Source organism: Copadichromis virginalis, linkage group LG19 (assembly GCF_057382275.1).
Source record: "Copadichromis virginalis isolate Kocher_CV1m ecotype Utaka linkage group LG19, C_Virginalis_male_GT1.1, whole genome shotgun sequence".
Taxonomy (NCBI): domain Eukaryota; kingdom Metazoa; phylum Chordata; class Actinopteri; order Cichliformes; family Cichlidae; genus Copadichromis; species Copadichromis virginalis.
This window is the reverse complement of record NC_140636.1, coordinates 18,103,783-18,122,352: the sequence shown is the minus strand read 5'-3', so window position 1 is coordinate 18,122,352 and position 18,570 is coordinate 18,103,783. Positions and strand designations below refer to the sequence as shown.

Sequence of the window (18,570 nt, the reverse complement as noted above, 5' to 3'; positions counted from 1 at the left end):
AAATGTATCATGCATGAAAAGGTAAAACTAATTTCAATGTCATTTTGTCTATAATTGTGAAAATTTTTTTTTGCTAAAAGTGGTCTGAAAGAGGACCTTACACCTTTTTGCACATACAGTAATATGCATGGAGGCTCTGTCATTCAGTGCCCACTACACAGCAAAATCTCCAGTGTTAATTCAACTCCTATAGTGTTAAAGTTAACACTTTTCCAGTGTTTATATAATTCTCACTGGTTTAGAGTTAAAGTAACACTTTGCAAAGTGTTATTATTTTAACTCCATTGTAGTGTTAAAAATATAACACCCATAGTGTTAAAATTTCACTCTGTATGGTGTGAAGTGTCTTCACTCAGAGTGTAACTACCTAACATTTATAGTGTTGTTTTAGGACACTGATAAGTGTTCACTTTTACACTGGCTTGGGTTAACTCTTTTCACTGAGGGTGTTACTACACAACAACTATGGTGTTATTTATGACACTTTTAAGTGTTTATTTTCACACTGGATTGTGTTGACTGTTTTCACTTAGAGTGTTATTCTGTAACTTTTACAGTGTTATTTTGGCACTTTAAAGTGACATATATGAGCTTTTAAATACTAGTCTGTATTAATTGTCTGAATACAAAAATGCATTAAAGTGCAATTACTGTATGACTACTGTGTTACATTCAGTGAAAGTCCTTGTTAAGTCCCTTTACAGGATAAAAGGAGAAAACATAAAATTGGTCACATAAGAATTTTAATAAATATTAAATTCCAAGCACCATACAGCATACGTTCACAACAAAAATAATGGCACAATGTACAGACCATCATCATCACCATAAGCACTTTGCAAATCAAAGGGCTTGTATATTTCAATACAGTCTGCTTTAACAACATCTTTTTCATCCGTTTCAAACACTTTATAAGCATGGCAATGTTCACTGAAATTTTCAACCACAAGCTTCTGAACTATGAAGTAGGTGTGACTATTGACCAAAACTATTGTTTTTATTCTGCAAAACACCGGCATCTCATGTTCAGAACCACAACAAATGACCAATCCTGTTCTGTACTCAGTCCCATTAATGTTAACCCAATTAGCAGCGAAAGCCTCTTCTGCAACAGCAGGCAAGCCTAGGGAGATCATTTCACTATTTTCCTCACTATCAACATCAAATGATTTCAAGGGCCCATACTCAACATGGCTTAAAGGACATGTCTCCCACTTGTATGCTATGGATGTTTGATGTTTTTTGGCAAGTGACACTGTGATGTTCTTAAAGTTCTTAAGGGTGTCTTTGAACACCCTATGTTTAGCCTCACCTCTCATGCTCCATACATGCAATAATGGCCCAATTTTTCTGATGCAAGTTGGGTAGTGCAACATAAAGTGGTGTTTGGGAATCATGTTCCTACCTGGATACAACAATTTGAACAAGTCATTAAATTTGGTGCTTGGATAAAAACTGTGACCTAGTCGCAAATGACTTATCAAAGCCTGACTGGTGCTATGCAGAGTTTGACAGATAAAACATTTAAACATGGTTCTCATTCAACATTTTGGCACGCAACTCACGAACACGTGGTGACTCATCTGTTGAGGTGGCATCAATGTTGAATATGGTGGTCTGCACAAAACTGTAGAGATGAACCAGTGACTCGTCGTAAGATAAGTTGAACACGTAGTGGGATTTGAAAAGTTCATCAAAAGCACTGAGTGAGCTGGTGGCTTGGCAGGGGATGAGCTGTTTGTCCACTGCGATGTAGAAGGTGTCAATGCTGTTCTGGGTTCGACCAACAGCGAGGATGTATGGTTGTTTACCATCTCTTGCTTGCAAGTGTTCATCAATGCTGCAGCATGACTAAAAACAAATGAGATATTGACATATAGGCCTAGCTTATACTTGCTGAGTATGAACCATTCATTCAGTTTGACATTATGTGCCTTGCTAACTTATTACAAAATACTAAGACACATACTTCATGGAGAGGAAAACTAAAAAGTGCAAAAACTGAAAAAGTGTTTTGTAGGATTTTAAAAAGTGAGACAACATATTTACCTTGTGAAAGTGCACCATTTTGTGTGCTGCATCAGTTGGACTTATTTTGGTTCTCCTCTTTCGTCCAGCTGTGGGTGGCAAAAGTTGAAGGAGTAGCAGCAGAGAGGCCATGTCACTGTCCCAGTCTGTGTATGGTTGAATTTATAAAACAATTTCAAAATGACAGGTAAAAATAAATATTATTAAAATCAAACAAGCATGGTGCGACGCCTACCATTTGCATCACTCTCTGTTGGTTTCTCAGCAGCTTTTATCAAACGACACAGGTCAGTTGACTGAGTCAGCTGTTTGGCTTCTTTAATAACCTTTGGCTTGAATGACATGTCCCACTTCTCAAGCAACTTGGTGGCTGTTTCAGCACCAAACAGCAGCAGGAAGTCTTGATTGACCTGTTCATCATACACACAGGACATAAAGACAGTGCTCAACATTGTTTACATTGCAATGTGATTTTGACCAATATGGGATATAGCCTGACTGGGATGACCAATGATCACATCTTTTACTGTTGCCATCCACATCAGCAAAACAAAAAAAAAAAGGATTAACAGTTGAAAATATCAAGTGATTTGACTTACTAGTCCTTTGACATCCAAAAAGCGTGGAAATGTTTTGAAGACATCTGCAGTTCTTTGTGGATCATGCACCAGATCCTGGCGATGTTGGAACGTCATTTTCATCTTCTGAAATACACTTGCTTCATCAGGAGAGTGAACAAGAAATGAGATGGCCTCCTTGCAGGCATCTCCATCAAGTTGCTGAGGCAATGTGGTTGCTAATCTTCTGCGCTTAGGCCCTTGTTCTTGATGCACTGGGACTTCCTTCACTGGCCGTTTGGTTGTAGACCTGGACATGGTTTTGAGGCGCCACGCTATATATCCAGTGCCTTTCACTCCGTCGTAGAAATGCTCCTGTCACATTTAAACATAGATGAAAAATAAACATCAAATGCGATCTTACAGACTTTGCAGATTCAGCAAAAAGAAACCCAAGGACTATTATCATGTAACAGTAGAGCTGGGCGATAGAACGATAACGATATGTATCGCGATATAACTTTTACTCGATAGAGAAATTAAGCTATCGCGATAGACCTCGCCGCTCTTGTCCTCTTAAAAAAAAAAAAAAAAGGTCAGCCAATCCAAATTAAGTAGCGCAGAGCCGAACCAATCACAGCCGCAGAGTCACGTCGCGTGACTTGTTACCTACCGCACAAGTGCCAAGCCGCACGTGTGTTTGTTTGGGAAGCAGCCAGCGCGTAATGGAGGAAATGAGTGTGCCGACTAGAAAAATCAACCGAGCGTGACCGAAGAGAAAACAGATGATGGTTCCAATGCCGGAGAGATTGTCGAACGGAAGAGCCATAGAAGTTCCGTAGTGTGAAGGTGGCTATTTCAAGTCTGACAAAAAACAGAGTAGCTGCACTGTAAATTGTGCCGAAAGCAAGTCTGGAAATACAATAAACTGGTGCATGCGTCACACTGTGCGCCACGTTATTGTTTCGGTGAAATGAATTTCTACAATACTGTTAATTCTACTCTCTGCAGTGTTTAAATGCTTACATATACACACAGTTACTGTCCCTCCACACATACGACTCTGTTCTGCTTCTATGCCCCAGCTTTGTTTACTTTTTCCCACCGAGGCTTCTAGACTTCTGATTGGCCAATATTTCTGCACGGTTAGGAATCTAGCGCCACCTGCTGCTTTGGCATGTTCATAGCAGCGTTTTCCTTCATTTCTGCCTTTATGTGTGGACGGGATTATTTTTTTAAAACGAAAACGGAAAATCTCCGTTTTCAAAAATACCCGTGTACGTGTGGACGTAGCCTCAGTCTCTGACTGGAAGCGCTAATTCGTCATTCGGCTTTTGTCAGACTAAAGTAACTGTTAAAACTGTTTGAAAAGCTCAGCTATACAACAAGGAGAGATTGAGAATTTCCTTTTAGTTCTCAGTTTATTTGATATTGACAAAAGTTAGTCAGTTTTGTCTGTTCTTCTGTAAAACAAACTAAGATTTATTTTTAGAATTAATATTTTGTTTCTAAGTGGAATTGACAATTTAGTCTGTTTCGTTTGTTCTATTTTGAAACTTAAACGCTTTAGCGGCTGCCTTTTGTGTAGTTTGCAATATTTGCCTTTATTTATCTGAAAAAGTCTCATGTTCCTTAAGTACATCTACCCTGTTGAACTTATTATGGGAAATAAATATTTAAATAAAAACAAGCTGCTGATTATTTCACATTTTACTTGTGAGCAACGGCACATTTAAATCTTACAAATATAGTTATTTGGCTTATATCGTGATAGATATCGTTATCGCCTGAAATGAAAAAAACATATCGTGATATGAAAAAATCTCATATCGCCCAGCTCTATGTAACAGGTGCAATACATGTTAAACAACATCCACAATTTCAATACAGTTTTATGACAATAGTTATTACGAAAGAGGAATTAAGATTTTTCTTTTAAATCATTTAGCTGATGTAATTATTCCATGATGAAAACTAAATAATGTGCTGTTTTACAATCACTGCATGACTTACATAGCCGTTTGGAGAAAATGGATCCTTCAATGAGGGAAAGAGTGTAATTATTCCAAGGGCATATTTCTCCTTTTGCTTACGGGAGGGAATTCTGCTATAGAGGAAATACAATTGACAATGTTAAATCAGAAGTATGTGTCTTTACTGCAGTATACATTACAAGAATATTCCATATGGCCCATCTTTACTTTTTTATTAGGTACTATTACTCTTACCCATGTCTCTCAGTCATATCACTTGCCAATATGTTAACAAGCTGCCGCCGGGTGCGGTGGCTCAGTGAATTTTCGGCATTGTATTCTTCAAGAATTTCCTCTCCACCAGGTTTCCTAGTCAAGGCATTTTTAACCATCTGCTCATATAAAAGGGAAAATAATAACAATAAAAACTTGTTTGTCAGTAAAGGTGAAAGTTTAGAGGAATGTCAACAAACCTGTGAAAGACATATCTAGCAAGAAGCACTAACTTCTACTAACATTTTTTCATACAGGGCAAGTTGGGAACCACCATGTTTTGAATTTCAATTTGTATAACAATCTACAGTATAAATGGTGTCAACTCAAAAATACAAAAGACATTTTCTGTTCTCAATTACCTCTTTTGCAGCCTCTGACACAGAAACATTTGGTGCAGAACTGTCTTTGCTGGATCTACTGCGGCCTGCAGGAATGCCCTTTTCCCTGAGGTCACTGTCACTTGATGAAAGTGATATAGTGTCCGTGAGGGAAGATAATGTATCCGAGGAGGATGGTGTGGAATGAGCTAAAGGACAAAAATCTTTGGGAGAGATGATTTGGTTAACTTTCTTTAGGCTACTCCACAATGCCATTAATAACACAATTTCAATGTTCATGTTCAGACAACATTCTATACAAATATGACCCAGCCCTGTCCACTGTCATGTATATTGCATGAAGACAGGTCAATGTCATCTGCATCAAGAGCAAAAGAACTTGGCTCTACATTGAGTGGGCTATACTCTGAAAATTTAAGTTATGATAACATTTACCTTCATCTGAAATCTTTTCACGTATTGTCAGGCATAGGTCTGGTTGGGCCTCCAGTAACTCCAGAAAAATGTCTTCTTCGACAGCTGTGTCAGTTTCATCGAAAATATCAAGGTCAGCAGCATCCGGAAGTCCAAACTTGGTTTTGGCTTTACAAAAAGATAAGCATAATGTCACCTAAAATGCCTGAAAAACTTTTTTAAAAACTAATTTTGACTTTTTTATTTAGCTAATATTTATTAACAGCTGTTTTACCTGTCTTTAAAATGGTTAAATTAGACAAGTCTGCAGCAACAATATAGGCCTAGGCCTACTGCTCTGTACTGTTTTTAATGTCACACATTAAAATAAAATGTGTTAACATTTAATTCGTTTTTTAAATAGATGAGATGCAAACATGATGAACTGATACATGTGCAACAAATTTTGTTCTGCCAGGTTATCTTACCTTCACTGATGAATTCTAGATAAGTGAATCCTGCGTGCAATTTAATGTACTTCTTTACATTGAGGTATTTCACTTTCAGCAACATGTCTTACAACAGCACCTGGTGGAGAGAAGGGGGCACAGAATATTTTTTACCATATATTTAAACCATAGCTTAAGTGGCAACAAATCCGGACAACTTTAAGAAAATATTAGGCTATACATTGTGTGATGATCTGTGAAGGGGTGACAGACCACTTCAACCTCAGGAACATAATTTGGCTTCCCCCTGCGCACTAAAATAGCTGAACTTGGGTACACAGAAATAGCATCCAATGAATTATCCACCCATCCACATGTTTATAAGACGACAACGGCGATCTTCTCGTCTGCACGCAGGCTAGATACTTAGTTCTGCTATGTTGCGAGTAAATCGCTGTAGCCTACTTGGGGAAAAGCATCTCTGTTTAAACCATGTCAGGATGATAATCCACATAAAATTTCCTGTTGAACGCACACCTGCCTTCATCACGCTTTCACTTATGACAACAAATATCCCTTATACTGTAAATTAATGAGTGCAAGTCTTACATTTATATCGGGAGTTTCTGACACATGCACAGCCGTCTGGCTAGTTGCTACTTTGTGGTGGTTGTTTTGTGACACGACATGCTAGGATTATCAGTGGAGGCGACGTCAACGACCCTCAGTCGTTATACCGCTTTGTCTTAAACACTGGATGGTAGCCTATTTCACTAAAACTGTAGAAAAGGGGAAAATGTTCCCTTAGATTAGGCCTACTACAACATAGGGCTGCTCGATTATGGCAAAAATGATAATCACGATTATTTTCACTGAAATTGAGATCTCGATTATTTGACGATATTTATTTAACAATAACAATGTATTGAATAATGACTTTAAAGATTGTCAAAAAATAATATAAAATAGTGTGCAAATACTGATAACAGTGCAAATGTTTGCAATATAAAAAATAAATGAAAAATGTAAACATCTATGTTTAGTGAACGTTGCAGTGTTGCTCTGTGGTGCAGCTACAACACTGTAGCAAAGTTTACACACTATGTCTACTTGATCCACGTCTGACTCCGCGAACCCATAATGTTTCCACACCACTGAAGTTTTTTTTACCTCTCTTTTCAACCAACGGCAGTCACTCTCCTCTCCAAATAACTTCTGCTTAGCTTTCCGAGCTTCCCTCGCGTCCTCTTAATTGTTGTGACACGTGTTCGAAATGCAGAGAGGTGCGCTCGATTTGCCACACGGAGCAGCGCGAGAGTAAAGCACGAGGGAGGGGCTAATAATCGGCTCAGTCATTTTTAATGATCGTTGAAAGCCCAGATCGTAATCGTGATTAAAATTCGATTAATTGAGCAGCCCTACTACAACATGTATGATATATCCTAACCGTTAGCAAGCAATCCATGCACAAACGCAGCGCGCCTTGCTTGGTCACTAACATCTAACAGAATTCCATAACCCCCTGCCACTTCAAAGATTTGTAGGCTAGGCTACTGCTAAACTCGCTGGTAGCACGTGTAATTAGCCTATCTTGACGCTTTCCAAAACTTGACTTGAACGTCTCCATGTGATTGTTTAGTTCACTTTTAAATAGGATATTTCTGAGGCGAATGTTCCTTCCCTTAAAAGCAGTGGGCTAAACGCATTTGTCTTAGCTGCCAGCTAGGCTACCACAAATTCAAATTTTAACATTACATTTAACATATCCAGAGGATAGCTAACTCCTCCCTCGTTTCATTTAATAAGCATTGAACACTGGAAAGCATTTCTCTTATGACATTAGAACTAACTAGAATTGAGAATTATATTAAGCACGCATTTATTTTCGCTGCAATATTAACTTGTTATAGAGGATAGTTTAGCTACCTAAGCTAACGAATCCCATCTCTTACCGCAGATGAATACACTCCACATTAGGAAAATATTGCATGCTTCTGATAAATAATGTTATAGGCTAGTTAGTTACAATATTTAATAATGATAAAATAACATAGGTCTTGTTGTATAGTTCTTACCTGAACAACCTCCTCGATCTTGACAGCAAACTTCTGGCGGACTCCTCATGCCCATGAGCGCGAAAAACCCGGATGTGGAAATCAACTCCAAATGAGTGTTATAGTATTGACTCTTTGAAATAACTCCGGCTACAGAGCTTTTTCAGCACCGTTAGTGTTACTGTAACTCTCAAACCAACACTTTTCAACTCGAAATTTTTAACACCAGTAATTTTAACTCACATCAACACTTCGGATTTTGCTGTGTATTTATAATTCATATTAGCACGTATGATATATGTTCAGATGTCTTTGACTTTTGTCAAATATGAGAAATTGAAGGGCAAATAGTGTGTGTGGCATACACAGCAAAATCGCTGGTGTGAAATTAACACTGTGAGTGTTAAATTTAACACTAGAAAAGTGTCTATATGTGTCCACTCTTTTGAGTGTTAAATTAACACTTTTCAAAGTGTTATATTTTTAACAATGAGCTAGTGTTATTTTAACACTGCACAGAGTTAAAGATTAACACTGAGCAACACTGACCAGTGTCAAAAATATTCTACACTGGTGTTAAGTGTAAAAAAATTAACACCGAATAGTGTTGGTAGTACTTTACACTAGCCCGGGTGTTTAAAAATTCAACTCTGAATAGTGTTAATTTTCTAACACTAACACTAGTGTCAGTCAAATCATTAATACCACCAGATTACAATAAACTCTCATTAATCTCTGATATCTCTACTGCTACAATTAACCCCCAACATCTACCCATTACAAAGAAATACAAGACATTAACGTTCCAAAATACTTTGTATTCAGATACACCACAAGTAAACAAGTTATACAAAATTACAGTATGGGACAATGTACATTTTGTCATCAGTGCCATTTGAAAATTGCCTATCATAAGGTCTATAGTACACCAGATCATCTACAGAGATCAGTCTAATCCATCCTCAATAACAAATGCATTTAAGTGGTCATTGAAATATCAAATCAAATCAAATCACTTTTATTGTCACATCACATGTGCAGGTACATTGGTACAGCACATGTGAGTGAAATTCTTGTGTGCGAGCTTCACAAGCAACAGAGTTGTGCAAAATACAATAATGTAAACAAGCAAAATACAAGAATGGCTACATCTGAAACTAATAAATATATGTACAATATATAATAGTATATGCATTTCTGGATGTGTATACTAAATATTTTTCTACGTGTGTGTGTGTGTGTGTGTGTGTACACATATTTTACAAATTAAATAGAGTAAACAATAAATAAAATATATAAAATAAAATATACAGAGTGAGACATGTGCAAAACAGTGGCGTTACTGTACAGTATGGAGTGCATAATGTTAAAGTTCCAGTAGTGAAGCTGAGGTGTCTATGACGTGTTCAGCAGTCTGATGGCCTGATGGAAGAAGCTGTCTCTCAGTCTGCTGGTTCGGGACCGGATGCTGCAGAACCTCCTTCCTGATGGAAGTAGTCTGAACAGTTTATGGCTGGGGTGACTGGAGTCCTTGATGATCCTCCCCGCTTTCCTCAGGCACCGCTTCCTGTAGATGTCTTGGAGGGAGGGAAGCTCACCTCCAATTATCCGTTCAGAGCACCGCACTACTCGCTGGAGAGCTTTGCAGTTGTAGGCGGTGCTGTTGCCATACCAGGTGGTGATGCATCCAGTGAGGATGCTCTCAATGGCACAGTGATAGAAGGTCCTGAGGATGCGGGGACTCATGCCGAATCTTTTCAGTCTCCTGAGAAAGAAGAGGCGCTGCTGCGCCTTCTTCACTGTTTTGTTTGTGTGTACTGACCACGTAAGATCCTCAGCCAGATGTACACCAAGGAACCGGAAGCTGCTCACTCTCTCCACAGCAGCGCCGTTGATGGTGATGGGGGTGTGTACTTCTCTGCACCTCCGGAAGTCCACTATCAACTCCTTTGTCTTTGCGACGTTGAGGGTGAGATGGTTGTCTTGACACCAGTGGGTCAGGGCGCTGACCTCCTCCCTGTAAGCTGTCTCATCACTGTTGGTGATAAGACCCACCACTGTAGTGTCGTCCGCAAACTTCACAATGATGTTGGAGTTGTTAGTGGCCGTGCAGTCGTAGGTGTAGAGTGAGTACAGGAGAGGGCTCAGTACACACCCCTGTGGAGCACCAGTGTTCAGTGTGATGGGGTATGAGGTGATGCTGCCCAGTCTGACCACTTGGCGTCTGTCAGACAGGAAGCTAAGGATCCAGCTGCAGAGGGAGCTGCTCAGTCCTAGATCCTGCAGTTTCCTGTCCAGCTTCGAGGGAACGATGGTATTGAATGCTGAGCTGTAATCTACAAACAGCATTCTCACATACGTGTCTCTCTTCTCCAGGTGTGACAGGGCAGTGTGTAGTGTCAGGGCTGTGGCATCATCAGTGGACCTGTTGTGGCGGTATGCGAACTGTAGAGGGTCCAGTGAGTCGGGTAGTGCAGAGCAGATGAAGTCCCTGACCAGCTTCTCGAAGCATTTGCTTACGATGGGGGTCAGGGCTACAGGTCGCCAGTCGTTCAATGAGGAGATGGTGGAGGATTTGGGTACAGGGACGATGGTGGCCATTTTGAAGCAGGCTGGGACTACAGACAGAGAGAGGGAAAGGTTGAAGATGTGCGTGAACACTCCAGCCAGCTGAGCCGCGCATGACTTGAGGACGCGGCCGGGAATCCCGTCCGGACCAGTAGCTTTGCGTGCGTTCACCTTCCTGAAGCACCTCCGCACATCCTCCTCAGACACAGTGTGCGCACTGACGTCATCCGCGGTGCGCACACTGTCCGGTCTCATGGTGTTCGCTGTGTCGAATCTAGCGTAAAATACGTTTAGATCCTCACACAGAGAGGCCGTGGTCTGCGGTGTGCTGGTTTTCCCTCTAAAGTCTGTGATCGTCTGTTGAGACTTTACAAGTTAGAAGATAAGCATTGCAATCTCTAACAATTATATTGACAATCTTACTGAACAAAGGCATCTCACTTGATACTTGAGAAATAACAGAGCTGCACATGTTCAGTATTTGCCTTTTTTCAACTGGAACCTGTGTAGTTATTGTCATGGGATGAGCCACATTTACAGGCTGTGAAACAGAGGTTCCATCGTTAGGTACAGGCTCAAAATTATTGATGACCTCAGAGTGAACGCAGTCTCCATGTGCTCGGAATAAGTGCCGCTTGTAACCAGAGTACGTGCGAAAGATAAATGAACATCCAGGCTCTCCACAGGTCAAACGTAAAAACCTTCCTGGGTACAAACCATGCTGGAACTTCAAATGTCTAAATAACACTGAGCAACTTGAGTGGTGTATCTTGCAAAAGTAACAGGTGAACATTTCCAGTCAAAGTGCTGAATAGTGGATATTTTTAAACAGTACAGTGAAGACTTGCTCTTGTTTCCCTGACCCGAGGACTGTCCTTCATGCTGCCAACATCAGTGCCATACACGGTGGTCTGGATGAATGTGTAGAAGTTGTCCAATGCCTTATCAAAGGACACGGCAAATAAAAAATGTGCCTTGAAAAGTTTTGCCTTGTCAAAACCTGCATCTCCCATCTGTGTCACACAAGGAATGACCTTTTGATCTAGGACAATGTAGAAACTCTGGATGGTGTTCTTTCTTTCTCCACAGGACGAATGGCTGAGTGGGGCCAGCCTTAAGAAAAGCCTCCGTGCTATCCCCCACCTGAGGGAGAGAAAGAAACCAAGTGATTCACATTAAACAAAATTGATAATCTGATGTTGAGGCATTGCTGCGTGAAGTTATGACAATATTAAAATGTTTCACTCCACGCACCCAATTATTTTTGTTTCAATGTGTACATTTAGTTTTAATAGAAACAATGACATGTCAGTCCTGCAACACCAGGCCTGTCTGGGATAGATACATCTGCTGCAGGTTGGATCACCTTGCCATCTTAAAATATCAGCCCTTGATAATTTGCATCTGTTCTCATCAAAAGAGAAATATACAATTCTAAAAATCATACCTTGATGAATTTCATTAGGTGGTGAGCAGCATCTGATGTGCTAATCTTTGAAGATGTCCTTCCCTTAGATGTTGGACAAGTGAAGCAGCAAAAGATGGCAGCCGCCTCGCAGTCCCAAACTACAGAATAGGAATTAAGATCACAATTACTGTCATTTAAAGGACCCCAGCAGCCATTTTTTCCACCTTATGTATGTACATTTTAGACACCTGATAATTTTTCAATTAAGGCAGTTTACCAGTGCCTTGGTTTAAATTTCAAATATTGTATAACAAGACAAAACTGCAAATATGAACGCATTTCCCCCCCTCTCACTCTTAACTAACCTTTAATTGAACTACAAAATTAACACAATGGTCCTCTCTTTCTGGTCAGACACTTTGCAGCACTTCTGCTGTAATTTTGTTCATATTTAACAAAATAAAAATGCAGAAATAAGTGTACACATTAGTTTTTGACTCTCACTGAATTAACAAAGCCAATCCCTCCACATGTTTGTACTCTCTTGTTACCTCGGCCAGGTCCGCGGCTCTGAACCGTGGTAATGACACCTCTGGCTAATACGTGGGGTTGTCAGTGTACAGTCGAGTCTTAACAGCTTTCCTACAACCAGGCACTCATTTTGGCGGCAGTGGTTATTATTATATTTACATGCTTTCTTCTTCCATTTCTCCTCGGTAACAGCTCCTACATTCTCCCTCTCTCGCGCTCAAACACACAACGGGAGGGGCAGTTCCACGTTCTCCCTGCAGCATGGACTACGCTGCCCATGAGGGCCCGTAACACTCTGCCCATATTGCCTTCATATTAATTTTGGCTAATGACAAAAAAAGTCACTTTAAGGGTCAAATTGCATTATACTTCTTCACCTCACCTGACGTGGGCCGCAAGTGGCCTCTGGGCCGTGAGTTTGAGACCACTGACCCTAAGGCTTTGACAAGTAATATTCATTACAGCCTGCCAACAGCCAGATTATGCTAAATGAATATTAGGAAAGTAACTGGTACTTTCTAGCTAGCAGTAGTCTAGCTTAACAAAAAGAGTTAAAATTCAAATATGACACTTAAAGATGATGTATTTTGATATAAATACTATTTTTTTTACTAGTTATCATGTTACTTGTTCTAACATCAATCTAAAACTTAATATTTAACCGAATAAAACTTACCGCAGCAGCAAGAAAAAATGGCGACCGAAGATTCTGAAATGCGGAGCTCCACAGGAAATGAAGGTGTGGTCTAATTTAACACCCACAGTGTTAAAATGCAGTAACGACTAAAATCCACACTAACACTTTTCAGGAATCAACTCCCGATGTGTTATTTTAACTCGATTAAGTGTTGAAATAACTCGGAACTCTGTTGAATTCTACTAACACTGAAAAATCAACACTGGCATTTTTGCTGTGTAGTACGTGCTTGAGGCAGCTGTCATGATTTAGTGCTATATAAATAAAATTAAATTGAATTTAGCGGACATTTTCCAGAGATTCAGTGGCTGAATCATCCTCCAAGCATGCTGAAGTATCCTCGGACAAGATGAGGAAATGTGACCACCCCCCAATGCATCCATTGGAGTGTGTGTGTGTGTGTGTGTGTGTGTGTGTGTGTGTGTGTGTGTGTGTGTGTGTGTGTGTGTGTGTATGCAATTGTTAGAAAACATACAGATAAAAGTGCTGTATGATTGTGTGAATGAGACTTCCAGTAGAAAGTGCTTTGATTGCCCAGTTGAGTAGAAAGGCACTATATGAGTACCAGTGCACTTACCATTTATTTTGTTTTCTACTTTCATTTTTTTCGACCAATCCTCAATACTAGGATGTAGAAATCGTCATGACAGACAATCCAATCTTCCCAGTATTTTACATGTTTGATTAATGTGAATGTGACTTGATTTTAAAGTAATTTACAGCAACTTTAAGTTTCAAGAAAACTTGAGTTTTACAATGCTTGAGCTCAGGATCTAAATATACAGTATACACATTTAAATTTCAAATGTAATATCTTTACATAACCATTATTATAATTTTATTTCTCATATGAATGCTGTTTATTCAGCTTAGTTCCTTCTCCCTCAGTTCACAGCCTATCTCTGTCATGGCCCTTGGGTCTTGGTCCCAGGGTTTTGAGTTTTTTGTGGATTGATAGTTATTTTGGTTTGAGTATGATTTATGTTTAGGTTCTTTATAAGTTCTTTTTTGTTGCTTTAAGCTAATCTCTATGGTATTCCTTTGCACATCTTTAGTTGTTAGTTTTAGTTCCAGATCGTTTTGTGGAGTTTGTTTCCACTTACTTCCATTTTAACTTTCAGTCCCTATTTTGTCTTTCAGTGTTCCAAGTGTTAAGTTGGGGTTTTTTTGTTTTTTTTGGGGGGGGGGGGTTGGTTGTTTTTCTTAATCCTATTTAGTTATGCCGTACATCCCATTTTATTCCAGTAGCTTTGGTAGCTATACTTTTTGTTTCTTGTGCTGAATTTTACTTCTGTTGTCATTTTCTTGATTAGTTTCAGCTGTGTCTTTTTACCCCAGGTGTTTCCACTCTCCCTAATTCCTTCTTGTGACACTTCAGTAACTGCTTCAGTCCTCAGTCTGTTTCCTCTTTCCTGCTTTGAAGACTATGGATTTTCCATTATACTCATAGACTTCAATATCCTATATAAGGGTTGTTTTTAGTTCATTATTGTGCATCTGTGAGTCCTTAATTTGAGTTCTTCCTGCCCACCTGTGACACTTTTGTTGACATAACATTATGTCCATAGCACATTTATCTGATCTTCAGCTCTATTTTACCCATTAACAAAACTTGAAAATAGCGTCCTAAATGCAGGAAGTCGGGGCACACAACCATTCTGCTGTTCTTTGTGGTTAATTATTGAGATGGTAGCGGGATGATGTTTCTAATTGTCTTTCATGAATTAACCACGACAGACCAGATATTATCACTGAAGATTGAGAAGGAAGAAAGAAAGATTGTCTCAGCTGCAAAATATCAAAGTATTCCTACTTTTGAACTTTTATTGCCAAAAGGAGAAAGCAAAGCTTTTAAACTATATCAAAATTTGGCGTGTGTGTGTGTGTGTGTGTGTGTTCGTGTTCAAGAAATTGCCCAAGCAGAGCAAAGGAAAGCCTAACCTTCTTCCTCATGGTGATGTGACAATATTAATAAAATCCAGAGTTTCTCTTGCTGATGCTCAGGTGTAGACCAGTAAGAAATAAGTGAAGTGGTGCTTGAGGTAAATAAGGTAGAACAGCTGCTCGGTAGATAAGCCTGCGATAAGCCTGCTGTTCACACATCAAAATGACTTCAGTTCATTCCTACATTCCAAATAATTCCAATAGCCCTCTTTCCATCTGGTATTAGTGTGCAAAAAGTCATTTCAATACTGTTCAACCCGACAATGACTGTAACTGTTGCGTGCATAGAAAGTATAAAACATGGACATGGCTTCCAAAAAAGGGAAAATGAAGCCAGTGCGGAGATACCTGATAGCTTCTATGTGAAGCTATCGCCAGCAGATTGCAGAAGTTGTGGTTGCAAAAAGACTCTTTCCTGTTGATCTTATAGCACCAGTGACTCAATTTAGACTATACGAATAAAATGAAGTAAGTTTTGTCAGTATTCGTCATACCATATTTCAAAATGGGCAGTTATCTGTGGTGTGAAACTGCATGGATGTACCCATCTCTATGTGCTTTTACAGTCAGTGCCCTTTCTTATTACATACGTTGTTTTTGTAACCAATATGGTAATGACTGTAAGGCTCATCTTCCGACTTCAAAATGGGACTTCAGAACCCAATGGCAGAAGTCATGGTAGCTCAGCAAGGTTCATCTTTTATATTGTCTATGTTTGCACACAGTCATTTATATTGACGACAGACAATCATGTTTCCTCTGAGTCTCATACCAACACTAGCTACTAGCTTCTTTTAGGAACCTAATTTAGCTTCAGCTCAAGTTACATTCTACACTAAAGAATAAAAAGACTCACAATGACCCTGTAAGCTTGTTCTAAATAGGGAATGGAAATGGAGCACAACAATCTTATGTCTATTTTAGAGATAATACTACAGTATTTAAACCCATTAAAATCAACACTTGAAAAAGAAATACAGAATAACTATATTTATGTTTGCATGTTTTTTATGCATTTACTTTATCAATGTAAAATACATTTAAATGATCTATTTTCCATATCCTTGAAACTGAATAAATAAAGAAATGTAAAGCAATTAAATGTTGTGCTTAATTGGCAAAGAGAGAAGGGATAAGCAAAAAGTTAGGAAGTCCCAGTAAGTAAAGGGATGGCTGGAAAAGTGAAAGAAAAGTGAATTTGAGAGTACATGCAAGAGTCACCATGGGCAGTAAAAAGAGATGTGAACAAGTGAGGAGAGGAAAAGTGTACAAGGGAATCATGGACTGATAACTAGATGGATGAATTGAAAAGTGGGAAAATTTCAGCATGACAGCACAAGAGCCGAAATGGCTGAAAGTTATGGGCAGAGAAAAAAAGAGACACGCTATATGAAAATGAGAGGAAAAAAGTGACAGGCGACAGATGAACAAAGTGAACATCCTCTGCTGCAGACAGAAATCCTTTATTAAAGACAATAGCAGAAAGGGAGGTGAAGAATGAAAAAAGGAAAAAGATGAGGATGCAGTCAAAAATGGGTCAAGAGAAAGATTACGAGACAGCTCTGCAAAAGTGGAGGGAAAGTGTGTTGAAGTACTGATGGGGAACAGAAGAAGAGAATGACAAGAAGTTACAGGGAGGAGACATAAATACAGGATTAGAGCTGCAATGGATGAGATGAGAGGCGAGGTAAGAAGGAGAAGGAGTTGCTTTTCAATGGAGCTGCTGATGATTTCCACTTGATAGATCTAATCAATCAGCTTGTCTCACTACCCGTTCATCCTCACACACACCTTCTCTGACTCATGCTCACTGTGGTGTGCCGCACACAGATTGATGGTCCATAGACGAAACAATGGACTCCCTTGTTTTTTTCTTTGCCACCCAATGTGTTATGAAAGGTAAATGGTTCAGGTGCTTTTCTTGCCCTTGATTTTCCTTGCCAGGGGGAACACAATTAACATAAGCATCCATGCATCAAGGGTTTGGACGGGTGAAACTACCAGAAGGACATCTCATGTGCGTTTTCAGGCTTCCTGGATATTGTGTAACTGACACAAAAAAGCGGTCAAAAAAACAAAAGAAAAGATTATTTAACACTTCTGCTTGGCAAGTCTATTGACACAGGATATTGCTAGCAGTGATAGCTAGTCCTTGCATCTGCTAATTTAATTTTAACATCTTTATAACATTTATTGAATGCCACACTTTCTTCCAGTTATATAATATGTACATATTAAAAAAGCAAAAGAACAAAGTGCAGTAGTTATTATAAAGTTTTTAGATATCATTACAAATTACATAACTGAAGATACAGAATTGTAATGACTGGCCATTTCTAAACGTATGTGTCTCCATCATGACTTTGACTTAGGGATATAAATTCATGTGGTTTGGTACAGGTGTCATGGTCCGGCTGAGTGTGGTGTTTTTCCATAGACCTGGGGCTCCACCTCTGGGAGGAGTCTCCATTCAGCAGTCTCACCTGTCTGCAATCAAGCTAGTGGTATTTAAGACCAGCACACTCAACAAGTCTTTGCCACATCTACAGTGAACTGGTGTTAGGCTCTCTTGTGATTTCATTGAAAGTAGTATTCTTACCATGTGTCTTTCTGTTCTAGTAATCCAGCTGGTCATCACACTTCCCCTACAATACTTACAACAATACTTACCTTCATTAGGACGCCAGTCTTCCTGCAGTCACGCAGTCTGGTTACACTCTCTTCCTCTCTGCACACCGCCTGCCTGCCTCCCTGTTTTAGCTTCTGGAACTCATTTGGTACAGTACGTTATGGACTCACCCCGGATTGGAACTCTCCCGGATCCCTTGGACTGCCCTCCTTCCATGTCATTCCATGCCTGCAAAGAGTAAGCCATTAGAAACACTTCAAACCGTACTTACTGTTAATCACTGGAACCCAGACTCTGTCTCCTTTCATTGCAGTGACTCTGCACACCTTCACCCGAGCCACAGTCCCTCCTCCCCTTGGCCCTGTTTCATGGACTTCAGTATAAACTTTAGCTCACAGATTAAGCTTCACATTTTGACTTTTCAGGTTGTCTCATTTCACAGTTCATAGTCAGCATCCAAAGGTTTTGTTTCACTTTGTAAATAAAGCACTGTCTCCACTTTAATCTGTGCCTCTGTCTGTGTTTGCATTTGAGTGCTCTCACCTGGTCTGGCCTCTGGGCTGTGACAACAGGTGACAAAAGATTTGATGCAAATGCACATATGTGTGTACACATGCATTCAAATATAAAAAGAAAAGTTATGAAGTTTTTAATTCCAATGTTTATGCTCCACATGCAAGACAAAAAAAGAGAATAAGAAAAAAAAATGATTTCAAAGTGAAAAT

The 18,570-nt window shown here is 39.5% G+C and overlaps 1 protein-coding gene and 1 long non-coding RNA gene across 4 annotated transcripts in view; one reads left to right on the top strand and one right to left on the bottom strand.

Annotated features, from left to right (window-relative positions):
* LOC146685908 (uncharacterized) overlaps positions 1-18,338 on the top strand; it is a 78,801-nt gene extending 60,463 nt beyond the window's left edge. For 2 of the 3 annotated variants that reach the window (XR_014916834.1, XR_014916835.1), the window contains exons 3-4: positions 17,617-17,720; positions 17,836-18,338. This is a non-coding gene — a long non-coding RNA (uncharacterized LOC146685908). The remainder of the gene's footprint in view (positions 1-17,616; positions 17,721-17,835) is intronic. The other variant, XR_014916837.1, reaches the window with a different exon arrangement.
* Positions 353-8,330, bottom strand: LOC146685909 (uncharacterized). The gene is made up of 10 exons (XM_085440612.1): positions 8,090-8,330; positions 6,054-6,153; positions 5,608-5,754; positions 5,194-5,375; positions 4,814-4,950; positions 4,599-4,692; positions 2,628-2,960; positions 2,264-2,438; positions 2,050-2,174; positions 353-1,851 (listed from the first exon to the last, which is right to left on the bottom strand). Exons 2-10 carry the CDS (start codon positions 6,136-6,138, stop codon positions 1,525-1,527), a joined length of 1,605 nt encoding a protein of 534 aa, XP_085296738.1. The 5' UTR covers positions 6,139-6,153; positions 8,090-8,330; the 3' UTR covers positions 353-1,524.
* Positions 18,339-18,570: the final 232 nt, after the last annotated feature.

What these genes read in the sequence shown, in the direction of transcription:
- LOC146685909 (XM_085440612.1), bottom strand. Translation starts at nt 6,138, where the DNA reads ATGTTGCTGAAAGTGAAATACCTCAATGTAAAGAAGTACATTAAATTG. An exon ending in GATATGACTGAGAGACATGG is followed by an intron (nt 4,693 to 4,813) that starts GTAAGAGTAATA and finishes TTTCCTCTATAG; the next exon opens with CAGAATTCCCTCCCGTAAGC. An exon ending in AAATGGTGCACTTTCACAAG is followed by an intron (nt 1,852 to 2,049) that starts GTAAATATGTTG and finishes ATTTGTTTTTAG; the next exon opens with TCATGCTGCAGCATTGATGA.